Source organism: Emydura macquarii, unplaced genomic scaffold (assembly GCF_026122565.2).
Source record: "Emydura macquarii macquarii isolate MOO-44397 ecotype Brisbane River unplaced genomic scaffold, CSIRO-AGI_Emac_v2 contig_3122, whole genome shotgun sequence".
Taxonomy (NCBI): Eukaryota; Metazoa; Chordata; order Testudines; family Chelidae; genus Emydura; species Emydura macquarii.
Genome location: NW_027133259.1, coordinates 7,415,734 through 7,427,818, shown reverse-complemented (window position 1 = coordinate 7,427,818; position 12,085 = coordinate 7,415,734). Strand labels below are relative to the sequence as shown.

General features: G+C 50.5%; 1 protein-coding gene across 1 annotated transcript in view; it reads right to left on the bottom strand.

Annotated features, from left to right (window-relative positions):
- Window positions 1-2,098: 2,098 nt before the first annotated feature.
- LOC137141951 (alpha-2-macroglobulin-like) overlaps window positions 2,099-12,085 on the bottom strand; it is a gene marked incomplete at its 3' end in the record, with an annotated part of 33,348 nt that continues 23,361 nt past the window's right edge. The window contains exons 20-27 of the mRNA XM_067531070.1: window positions 11,674-11,800; window positions 10,865-10,986; window positions 7,169-7,220; window positions 6,491-6,574; window positions 5,870-6,046; window positions 3,812-3,896; window positions 2,547-2,703; window positions 2,099-2,221 (exon numbers count right to left, since the gene is read on the bottom strand). Of these exons, the coding sequence (XP_067387171.1) occupies window positions 2,099-2,221; window positions 2,547-2,703; window positions 3,812-3,896; window positions 5,870-6,046; window positions 6,491-6,574; window positions 7,169-7,220; window positions 10,865-10,986; window positions 11,674-11,800 (927 nt within the window). The remainder of the gene's footprint in view (window positions 2,222-2,546; window positions 2,704-3,811; window positions 3,897-5,869; window positions 6,047-6,490; window positions 6,575-7,168; window positions 7,221-10,864; window positions 10,987-11,673; window positions 11,801-12,085) is intronic.

Here is a 12,085-nt window from a genome sequence, read left to right as displayed (position 1 = left end):
TTTCCTGGGACATCAGGGCCTTACCTTGGGCCCCCCAAATGATCTCTTTTTTCACTTGATCAGTGCAAACATGAGGCTTTTCCTCTCTGGCTGTCTCTTGCTGGAGGGAGCAGGCTTTACTCTGCTGGGCAGGAGCAGTCGCTGCCAAGGAACGAGCGTCCGGCGCGACGAGCCGTGTTTGGATGAGGAGTGGCGCTGAGCAGTGAAGACAGCAGCAGAGCTGTGCTATGGCGCAGTGGGAACGGTACCTGTGAGCAGGGTTTCTGGATATGCTCACTCTCCGCACTCAGGTGGAGGGAGGGAAGCCCCCCAATACACCTGTATCACTGCAAAGTCAGGCCCCGGCAGCCCCGGCCCCAGCTCACGTTTTTAAAAAATTCCCTTTGTCTTTAGACGAATATTTCAGCACTTAGAAAAGTGGGGATGTAAGGCAGTGGGTGCAATGCAGGAGAAGGGCCCGTTGGGGGCACGCTGTCGCTTTCACCTCTCCAGCAATGCACCGTGGCTGGTTTGCATCACTAGACCGGCACCAAGCACCCAGAGCCACCAGTGAGTCTGGCCCTGTACATTTGGTGACTGGCGATGCTGTACTGCAGAACCCGGCTCTTTGCATTCGTCGCATGGTCACTCCGCACTGACACACATTGGAGAAGCAAAGCTGGGAATCAAACATTTCCAGTAATGACGTTCCAAGGGACAACAATGTGCAGCGTGACAGCCCCTCTGTGTTTTTGCAGTGGCTGAGAATGGAAAGGCCAGAAGACAGCCCCATTTTGAGAGGCATCGCAACTTTTTCCAAATGTTTTGATCTGAACCTTCCCAGCCACTTGGTGTCTGCTAAGAGAGAGGTTCTTTCTGGAACGTGGGGGGGAATCAGTTCAGCCGGTTTTGAGACAGGAAAGCCTGAAAACAAAATGCCTTGGGGTGTACACACCCTCTAACTGAGATGGGCTTCACCAGAACATCGGCTTTTCTGGATTAAATCCCGGGGATCAGGTGAGTCTAATGACAGTGGGTGGGAACTGGCTGCCACTTCCCCAGGACAGTGGTAACAAACAGGCCATGCAGGACCACAGCCACTTTGCTTTGATCCCAGGAATAGTCCAGCCGCAGCCAGCACCACCACACATCTAACGCCGGGGCTAGACTCCAGTTGCAGAACTCAGCTTTTTTGGGCACAGCCTGGCACACATCCTCTCTGATTTGCCGACTGACAAAACCCTCCAGTTTTTGTGGCTTGCTTCCTCCCTTCTCTAGAGCAGCAGAAGCCCCGTGTCAGTGGCGTTACATCCGTACAGCGGTAGGGTGGATGCTCACTAGCTGCACCAGCGTAAGAGATCCTCCCCCTGCAGTCCTACAATGCATCATTCCCTTCAGCAGTGACCCATCTCGTAACACTTTTGAACTCCACTGGCCAAGCGTCATGGTGACCAGAAACCCACCTCGCCGTTACCCACTCAGCACATACTCCACAGCCACAGCTGTTCCTGCTGCTTGGTACCTTTGCCCAGGTGCTGAGTGAACGTTTCCCACAAGCAGAGCGTAAACTGCACAACAAAATGTTCCCACCAGGCAGGGTTGATGGAAGCAGCGCAGAGGACACTGGGATGCCTACCCCCAGGGCACCACACTTGTGCCAATCTGGCCTGATACATTGTGAACACAGCGCGCGGGCACAAGTGGCCCAGTGTGAACTCACTCCACCAAAACAGGCTTTTCGGTTGCACGCTGATGACAGAACTTTTACCAGTCCGACTTCCGGGCATGGAACAGACCTCACTGAAGGAGACCAGAAATCGGCCCTTGACGGGGACCATTTGGCAGGTGCCAAGGGGCTCAGTGGCGTTTAACCAGGTGTTAGATATCTGTGAAAACCTAAGCTGTAGGCTTGTAACAGAGAATCAAGCAAACGCCGCCTCCAACGTTTTAAATAAAGAGCATTTCAAAGGGTTAGAGATGAGACAGAGCCAGAGTCCCGGATTGGAAGGGAAGCTGCAGGCAAAGTCCAATTCCAGACCTGGACGTGAATGTAAGGGCTTCTCTGAGTGGATTTTCCCCATTTTTAAAGACTTCTCTCTAGGGATGGGAGGCTGCCGACCTGGCGGTCCCCACCAAGCCTGTGGCTTGAGGAGTTACAGGTACGTACGGTGATGGGCAGAGGTATCTCCAGTAGCGCGATGGTGATGTAGGCAGAGAGCGTGACCTCATCGTCCACCCCACCCTGCAGGGAACCAGAGAGAGAGACATTAACCCCGAAACCTCCCCCGTCCTTGCCCCTCCTCCCAGTGACGTTCTACATCCCTGTTCTCCCCACACTATGGTAGCTTCCATATCTCCCCTTGTCCCCCTTCTCCTGCCCATGGTAGCTCCATGTACAGTATGGTACATGCCTGACCTCGGCCCCTTGGCAGATCCCATCTGCCCCAGCCCCATGTGCTGAAGTGGCTGAGCTGTTCCCAGGAGTATTTGCTGGCTCTCTCCATCTCACTGGAGCCCTGTCTGGGTCCCATGAGGCCCACGGGAACCCAGCTGGGTGAATACGTCACCTTTATGGCGTTGTTCAGGAGTGTCCCGGAGCTGCGGAAGCAGCCGTTCTCCTTCTGCCGGCCGGCGAGCCAGGCCAGGGCGTCCTGGATGTGCTGCTCCTCTATGAAGATGTGGGAGCGGGCCTGCGCGAAGGACTTGAGCACAAAGGCTGTCAGCCTGCGACGGAGAGCGGCAGCGTGAGAGCTCCCTCCCATGTCCTGGGCCTGCTGGAGGGGACGGGGTGCGGGGCATTGCCTGCCTGAGGGGAAGCAGCAGGGGCCAGAGCGCTGGTGGCCATGGGACAGGGAACCATTCGCGCTCTCAGCCACCTCCTGAGATGCAGCAGAGCCTGGGGGCAAGACCCAGAAGTCGTCTGACTTGGCACAGAAAAGTACCCGTTTTAGGGCAGGGAACGAGCCAGCCTCCTGCATTGGTTTAAAATGGCCGGGGACAGCTTCGGGGGTAGAAGGTGGTTGTCCAGAACCCTGTGGAGAACAGCCTCCTCTTGGAAAGCGCCACAGAGTCTTCAGTGACCGGGAATGGTCGGGACACTGGCTCTGATTTTCTTATTAAATACCTGCATCACACGCCCCCCAGCATCCCACTGGGGCGCTGGGGTCAGTAGTGACAGAGGGCAGAGCAACCCCTACAGAGCTGCCCAGCCCGTCTGTTCACCCTGCACAACATGCACTAAGCACTGAGGGGCTGTGATGGCTCCAAACTGTTCCGGCTGAGGATCAAACACATCGTTTCAGGAAGGTCACGTCTCCACACTCAGGGCTTTGGCATGGATTCTCTGCCCTCTCTGACCCCCTCGCCCTGCTCAAGTAACACAAAGGGATCTGAAATTACCTGCAAGCCACCCAGCTGGGGAATCTTTGGCCGGCACTTTTACACCACCCCCCACGTAGCTGCTGGTACAGAGGGTGTGGAGAGCAAGTGGCTGGAGTGTGCCGTGTTCTGGCCACCCCTAGCTGATGTTTGGTCCTCAGGGACCTGTTGCCAGCTGGAGCAAGTCAGAACAGCCTCCAGGCTGCTCTAACCGGAGCTGAGGCAGGGAATCCGGGGGCTGTAAATGGTTATTAATGCAGAATCGCAGGCCTCTAGCACATGAACTGAAGGAGATCTCCCTTCCCTAGCACCCTCTGAATTCTCTTATCTCACGTCATCAGCTCTCGATCTCCTCCCCTCTCCTCCGTCCCTGCATGCTCAGCACCTGCTAACAATGGCAGGCATCAGGGTATAACAGCAGAAGGGAAAGAATTCAGCGGCGCTGAAATCTTACCAGGTGTTCCCTGACTGCCAATGACGTGGCCCGAACGTGCTGTAGGAACCATCCTGGTGTTTGTAATTCAGCTGCGTCTGGTAACCTGAAAGGAGAACAAGGTGTGTTTTACTGCGCTGAAATCCAGCTATAGACTTCAGCCAGGAAAAGAGACTCTTCAGCCCTGTCTACACAAACATCCTGCTTTAATTGTACCAGCAGAGTTAAAGTGGTGTGACTCCCCCAGTGTGGGTGTAGTTACCCCAGTATAAAAGTGCTAATACCAGAATAGCTTGTTCCCATATGGGAAGGAGGTAGAACTGCATCCACACGATTTTGGTAAAAATAGTTACATTGGTAAAAGCTGGGTTTACAGCGAGCTTTAGGCACAGAAGCAGCTCTGATGTATCCTAGCCAGCAGGGGGCAGTGCTGTGTGTGTCCACACACACACACACACCCACGTGCGCACACCAGTACACATGCTAGCTGGTCCTTCCCATTCCTAAACACAGGAACAGCTTCAGTCACTCAGCAGAGAGGCCTTGATCTGCTAATAAGCGTTAAATGAATCCACAGGCAGCAGGGTTATGATGTGCCTCTCTCAGCTCCTACACCAGGTTCAAAGGGCTTACATTCTCATGTTGTATTTCCTGGAGCCCCCCAAAGGTCCTCTCCCCATGCTATAAAAATTCCAGGGAGGTTGAAAATATTTACTGGAGCTCTGCTCTGGACAGCTCCAGCTGAATGTAAGCCCTGGGGCTGGTCTGTTCTGAAAATTACATCAGCATAGCTGTGTCTCTTAAGGGTGGGAAAAACATAGTGAAACTGACCTAATCCTCGGTGCAAACGGTGCAAAGCTGATGGAAGAATTCTAGCATCAATTTAGCTACCTACAGTGATGGCAGGGGTGTAGTAAGTGTCTACACTTAAGTGCTACAGTGGCTAGTGCTAGCCTTAAACACAGGGGAGAGCCGTAAACCACAAAGAAATGGAGAAAGAGGAATAATCAAAGGTGTGAAAAACAAATCTGAAAAGTGAAAATGTGGAAATGGCCCCTGGTCACTCAGCAGCTCTGCCCCGTGTGTGCTCAGAGTCATGGCTACTGGCTTCACTGACAAAGGTCATGTCCACACTAGGAATAAGGGAGTATTACCAACATGTGCTAGCTAACACGTATTTAAATCCCAGCGTAGACAAGGCAGCTGTAGTTTCACATGTGTTAGCTGGTCGAGTTAACCCTAGCGAGGAGTCTAGAGTTTACTTTGATCAACTAACATGTATTAAAACTACAGCTTGGCTAAATGTGTTACAAATAAACAGATCTCCCCAGTAAAGACAAGGTTTAAAACCAGGCTGTGCTCCATTATACTGCTGCCAGACCTGCAGAACCAACCCAGCTCTTCTTCTCTGCCTGGCACGTCATCAGCAGAAATGTTAACCATGTCCATTGCCAGGGCCACCTGGGCATGCTCAGTGTCAGATTGACTGGTCAGTGTTGAAGTACACAGAGAGCCAAGACAGTGCGGCACTAGGCTGTGTCCTTCCTCCACATGGACCCGTCTTCTCCCATCGAGCACTTCCTGAGGGTAGAGCTCTCTGTGTTCCCAGATGTCACCCCAGATCCCAGCATGCTATCATACTATCGCACCCCTATTAGGAAGTGATCTATTGTAACACTGGCCATTAACGGGGTAACTACTCTGAGCAGCTCCTGGGAAGGGGAACCTCTGACCCCTGGTGAGGTGGGAAGGGATGTTGGAGGTACCAGGTCAAAAGTGTATGACGAGGGGTCAGCTGTTAGGATGCTGCCAATGCACTGGTGGCTAGGAAAGGCCAATAGGCATCTGGGGAGATGAGTCTGGTTTGCTGAGGTAAGAGTGAATCACCAGTGGGCTCACAGCCTGGAGAGCAATGGGATAACAGAGCTGGGAATGTAGATGTGTGGCCCCTCGCCCCTGAGAGACAGATGGCCCCCTCAGTCCATCCACCCTTCCCCATGGAAGCGTTGTCTGAGCCAGGCAGACACGAGAAGCTCCCAGCATGACCCTGGAAGAAGCAAAAGCCCCGTCTCTCCTCACCGCTGACTAAGTATCCGATGGCCTTGGATTTGGTCTCCTCACTCAGCTGGCCCGTCTTATTCAGATAGTCCAGGACGTAGATGTTGGGGGCGAACAGGACCATGTTCTGCTCCCCGCAGCCGAAGGGCATCTGGAGGAGCTGCTGCAGGTTCTGCATGGCTGTGCCCAGGATATCGCCTGGGGATGGAGACACAGGGAGTGAGTGCGGCACAGAGCTGGCCTGCGGATCACAGCTCGCTGCAGAGCACGGGTGCTGGTGTGAGAGATCCCGAACAGACTTGTGAGAGCACAGGTCAATGGAGGGAGAGAGACACACACACAACACAGAGAAAAGAGGAGACAGAGGAATGTTCTCTGAGAGAGACGGGACACAGGAAAGAGCACCGCGACGGGCGTGCTGCTGGAGGGACAGACGGGAGCTCTAGCCTGGATGAAGAGCTGGAGAAGTGGGCACGGAGGCAGAGGTGGGGGAAGGAGGGAGGGAAAGGAGGTGAAGTGCTGGCAAGAGAGGACAGCGGTGGGCAGCTGGAGGGATCAATGGAGGGGGCTCTGCCGGCTGCGCACAGGGTGAGGAGTGGAACGCGTGGTAAGGCCGGGGTAGAGGCGGACTGCCTCACTTACCCAGCACGGAGAAATAGGCTCTGGCCGAGCCCTGCACCACGTTCTGCGGGAGCCTCAGGGAAACTGGCTTTGGCGCTGTCTTTTCTGGGGGAAAGTCAGACAGACGTGATTGCAGGAAAATCGCCCCTGTGCGGCAGTGAATATCCCCTCTCACCCCCCCGCACAGGAGCTGGGACACTGCCCCTGGCCCTGCACCTGGTCTCTCTGCCTTTAGCCCCTCCATTCCTCCATAGCTTCATAGTGATCCCCCCACCCCGTCTCCAACTCCCCTCTCAGGCCAGGATCCCCTCACCTGCCTGCCCAGCCCTCCACACGCAGTGAGCTGCCACCCCGTGGTGAGACAAGGGAACTGCAGTCTCCAGCTCTGTCTCTGCACCTTCTAGTTGGTCATTTCACTCCACAGACTCAGAGAGTGAGAGAAGGGAAAAGCCCCATTAAATCCCATCTAGCCCAGCCCCCAGGACCCGGGCCAGGAACGTTCCCTAAGACCTACGCTTCCAGCCCTTCACTGTGAGAAACATTTCCTCGTTATCCAGCTGCATGTGTCCCACTTTGATCAGTTCCATATTACTGCCTGGAGGTAGCTCTTCCCCTCAGGGACCTGAAACTGTCTCCCTCCTTCCCGGGGGTATCCACTCTTTCCTTTCAGAGGCAGATCAGGAGGGGTGAAGCTCTTACCAGCTGCACAGAGCAGGAAGTTGTAGGTCGTTTCCTTCTCAAGCCCCTCAGGCTTTGGGGTGGGGAGGAAAAGGGAAGAGGAAGGAAAATGAGAAAGGTGAGAACTGCAGAGACACTGAGCCCCTGGCGGCAGAAAAACCTGTTCAAGGGTGATGGGCTGGAGGGGGGAGATGGGGAGAAAAGAAAGAGAGAAAGAAACTTGGAAATTCTCTTGTGATAATAATTCTTATAAAGCCACCAGATAATAGCTGGAAATCAGCTACTAACAAGTTACTGCCTCCTCACATCCAAGGGGAGGGTATTGCAATGTTATACCATGGGTGATTCGTTGCTGATATCACAGCGTAAAACGTGGGCATCCCGTGTTACACAGAGCGAACTTGCAGCTTTATACCATGTGCGGCTGCTGATAATGTGCTGTGATATTAATGATAATGCAGCGATGTAGGGGCTTGATCCTGGAAGGTGCTTATCTTTAAGTGCGTGTGAGGTCAGTGGGACAAATCATGTGCCTGAAGTTAAGCACATATTGACGAGCTTTGCTCGGTAGGACCACAGCGCTCGGTGCTGTGAAATGACACATTGTAACAACTGCATGGCCACATAGGAGTTCACCATTACACACTGTGGTCAATGAGTCCTGTATGGCTACAACGGGGATAGAACTCACTTCCTCCTGCTCCAAAGGCCAAGACCCCAGTGGCTGGAGCTAAAGAAGAAGCCCTGTAGTTTATTCAGCCACGCAACACAAGTCTGCCTAAAACTCAGGAACTAAATGTTGTCAAAAAAGAGGGTTAGTCGAAGCCATTTGTTTTTGGACCACACTCCTCTCCTGCAAATTTCTCTTCTGCGAATAGAAGGGTTTCCCTTTTTATTCCTGTTTTCCAACCTTTGCCAGGAGGAACCAAATGTGAAAAGCGAGCATTCCCTCACTTTCTCACACCTTAAAAAAAACAAACACTTTTTCCACCCTTTCTCCAATCGGAAAAGGTAAAAAGGTTTTAAAGCATGTGTGGGTGGGTGGGGGGGGGGGAGGAATCCAAACGTTGAGGAAAGAAATAAAACATTAAAACACTAAAACAACGTTTGAGGTGGATATGAACATTTTTGTTTTGTTTCAAAATGTCTTTCCAAAACTAATCTGAGTGACAAATCTGTCACTGAGTGTCATTCTGAACATTTGCTCAGGAAATCCAAATGCACTGACCAAAGATTTTGTAAAGATTTTTTTTCTGGTGGAAAATTCATTGGGGAAGAAGAATCCCATTTTCCAACCAGCTCAAACTCCTTGTCAGCCTGGCATGCATAGATGAGCGTTTCGGATTCCAGGCAGTAGAGCGCGGTGGTGCACTGGCCAGTTCACTAAAATAACAGGGCATGATCAGCACACCCCCCACAACTGCAGTTAAAGTTACCCTTTGGCGTCTGTTATTTTAAGCCCAATTTTCACCTTCTTCATAATTCTGAGAAAAACAATCCCTGTGTTTACAGAACTGTCAGATCAGCTCAAACTGAAGTCAGTCATTTCCACTACTCTGAGGGAAGCGAAGTGAATCTTTCTTCAGCTGAAGAGACTTAGAAATCACTGGTTTTGGAATTTTTTGTGCAGCATCTCACAGGTCTTTGTGTCTCTACTTATCGAAAAAGGAGCCAAGTAAGAATTCGACTTTCACTTGGAAAATAGGCTAATGTTAAAGCAAAAGCCATACAGATTTACTGTAACATGACAGAATCATAGAAAGGTAGGTCTGGAAGGGACTTTGAGAGGTCATCGAATCCATCCTCTCATAATGTGGCAGAACCAAATAAGCTTTGACCATCTTTGACAGGTGTTTCTCTAATTGTTCTTAAAGCTGCAATGGTGGAGAATCCACAACCTCCCCAGGTGACCTGTGCCAGTCCTCAGCTACCCTGACAGTTAGACAGCTTTTCCTAGCATCTCACCAAATCTCCCTTGCTGCAATCTAAGCCAATTACTTCTTGATCTCCCATTCGAGGACATGGAGAACAGTTGATCACCATCCTCTCTGCAGCAACACATTTGAAGACTGTTATCTTGGTCCCCCTCAGCCATCTCTTCCTTAGACCAAACCTGTCCAGTTCTTTCAGCCTTTACTCACAGGCAGGTTTTCTGAACCTTTGGTCATTTTTGTTGCTCTGCTCTGGACTCTCTCCAATTTGCTCCTGTCTTTCCTAGAGTGCGGCACCGAGAACTGGACACAAGATTCAGTCTTAGCTCGAAGCTTACAAAGTGTTTTTCTGGGTTGATATCATAATGCGAATTGTGTCTGAAAAAGTGCCTTACTGAAAAAGTGGGATGCATTTCTGTAACTTGGAGAGGAGCTGCAGAGTTAGATGATGTGTTACTGCTGACATCACACTATGTACAAATGATGAATGCTTTCCTACAGCGGAGAGAGGAGTCGCCTTACGCTGGCATGTGGTATTGCTCAGAGCAGACTATGTAACAAGTATCACTGCTTTCCTAGTACACAGGAATAGCTACAGAGGGTTTTATTGAGTTGAGGCTGGTTGGGTGTCATGTCAAAAAAAAAAAAAAAAATGGGAAAGCCATGGATTGCTCATTACAAAATACTGTAGGAGACACACATTTATAGAAAAATATACCAAAAAAGTCATTGGCTCAGATACCTTGAGCTTCTTTTTAAATTATGCAACCAAATAATTTAAAATAAACAATGATAATTCACTAATAAATGAAAAACGTTTTAAAATGTGGTCACTCTCCTGTATTCCATTACACTGGTCACATACAGGACAAGATTTGTTACTGTTCCTGGAAGTGTCCTACTCAGGAATGGGTTTACAAGTAGATCTGAGAGAAATTTTGTATAAAAGCTTTTTTTCCGCTGTAAAATGCAGATTCGGATTGACCAAAACATTTCTCAAATTTGTGCTAAATTCACAAAATTGTTTCAGTTAAAAAAAAATCAAAAATTTTGTTTGGACATTTTCTAAACAAAACAATTTGATTTTTCAATTCAGAATTACTTTTTTTGTTTTGAATTTTAGTTCGATTTTATGTTGAAAAAGGGTAAAAATTTGAAAAAGAAACAAAATGGTTCATGTCAGGTCATATCAAATATCTTGTTTGACTTGTACTGAAAAAGTAAAAAAAACGTAGTTTCATCAAAAAAACCTGAAACATTTTCATTGGGTTCACCCAAAATGATTCCTTTTTGATTTTTCAGTTTGGCCAGTGAACCAAAAATTGGTTATTCACACAGCTCTTCTTACAAGCATTGTGATCCAGACCGACAGCTGGTATAAATCCACAAAGCTGCATAGACATTAATGGAGCTATGCCAATGTACACCCGCTCAGGGCCTGATCCCACGATTTGTTATGGACAAAACCTAAAGTCATAGTTTCTGTCCCAAAAGACATGGCTGTGACAAACGTATCGCCTTTGCTTACTACTTCAGTCACACTGTAATGAGATGCCATTGTTGTCCTGTAAGAGGCTATGCAGCATTATAGTTTACACTGGCCGATGTAGTGAGCTATCACTGCGTCCCTTTACAGCGTTAGAGAATGTGTTATTGCTGTGGTGGTATTAAGTCAATATGGCTTTCCTATAAAGCAGAGGAGATCTGCAGCATTATATCAGTTGTCATGATGCAGCAGTGAGTTACCATGACTTCTCACTACCACAGGACTAAGCGGCCCACCTACCTCCACTAACAGCTGTTTGATCACCGTGTCCTTCCGCCCTTCGTCCAGGGTCTCCACTACCTCGTTCCCACAGAGCAGCTCTGACTTCAGGGCCTCAGCGCTCACTGAGAAATTGACATGACCTGAAACAGAGAGAGACAAGGGTTCTGCCAGGCACTGCAGCCACAGGGTGCCAGCGTCATTCCCATGGTGCTCGGCGTTGCGGCACCGTTGATTACATGGAAAGCTCTCTAGAGAGGGCAGAGCGCAAGTCACACGCAGGCTAGCACGTTAGCACAGCCCTGCAGCAGCCTTCCAGCCCCTTGGCTCCAGTGGCTACATCAAAAGGGGCTGGGGACAGAGGAGAGGAGGGGAGTGCAGGGGCAGGTCTTCCGATTCTGCCGCCCAGGCCCCGGCAAGGTTTCAGAGCCACCAACGATTTCACAGCCACCCACTTCCTTATCCAGCAATTTCAGACCCAACCAGTCCGTTAATCCAGGTATTATACAGCCTCCATCACAGTCGTGTCTGAGCACCCCCCATAAACGGATGAACGCATTATTCCTGTTTTACAGATGGGGAAACTGAGGCAAAGAGACACTGACTTGCCCAAGAGCTGGACACTGAGCCCAGGTCTCCTGAATCCAGTCCAGTGCCTCAGCCACAAGGCCGGCCTTTGTCCTCTCACAGCAGACCCGTCCCTTCCAGAGAGGTTGGAGCCATCCAGTATCTTATCCAGAAATTCTGGAGCCACTTGGTTCCTCAAGAGAGGTTTTGTCACCATCCATTAGTCCCTGATCCTGAGATTTTGCAGTTGCCAGGTCCCTTACCCAGGGATTTTGGAGTCACATCCCAGGACACGGTTTTCCGTTTGTTCACACAGAGACAATAAGATTCTTCTTCCTTCTCCACAGGGGTGGCCCGGAAGTCGTCAGATGAAGCCAATGAGATGCTGACCTGTCAGTTGTGCAGAGAGGTGTCGTCAGGCAGGGAGAGAGAGGGGTTTGAGAGGGCTGGGGGTAAATGGAGATTTGGACAGTGCAGGGGAGGAGACGGGGCAGGGAGTTTGGGGGCCACAAGGATTTGATGGGGCTGGGGAATGAGATGGAAGGGAAAGCTGAGGTTTCCGTGGTTTGGGGAGGGGCAGGAAACTGAGAAGGGGCAGAGAGTTGGGTGCATGGCTTTGAAGAAACAGATGATTGCAGAGCCTGAAGGACATAGGGTCTGCTGGGGGAATGAAGA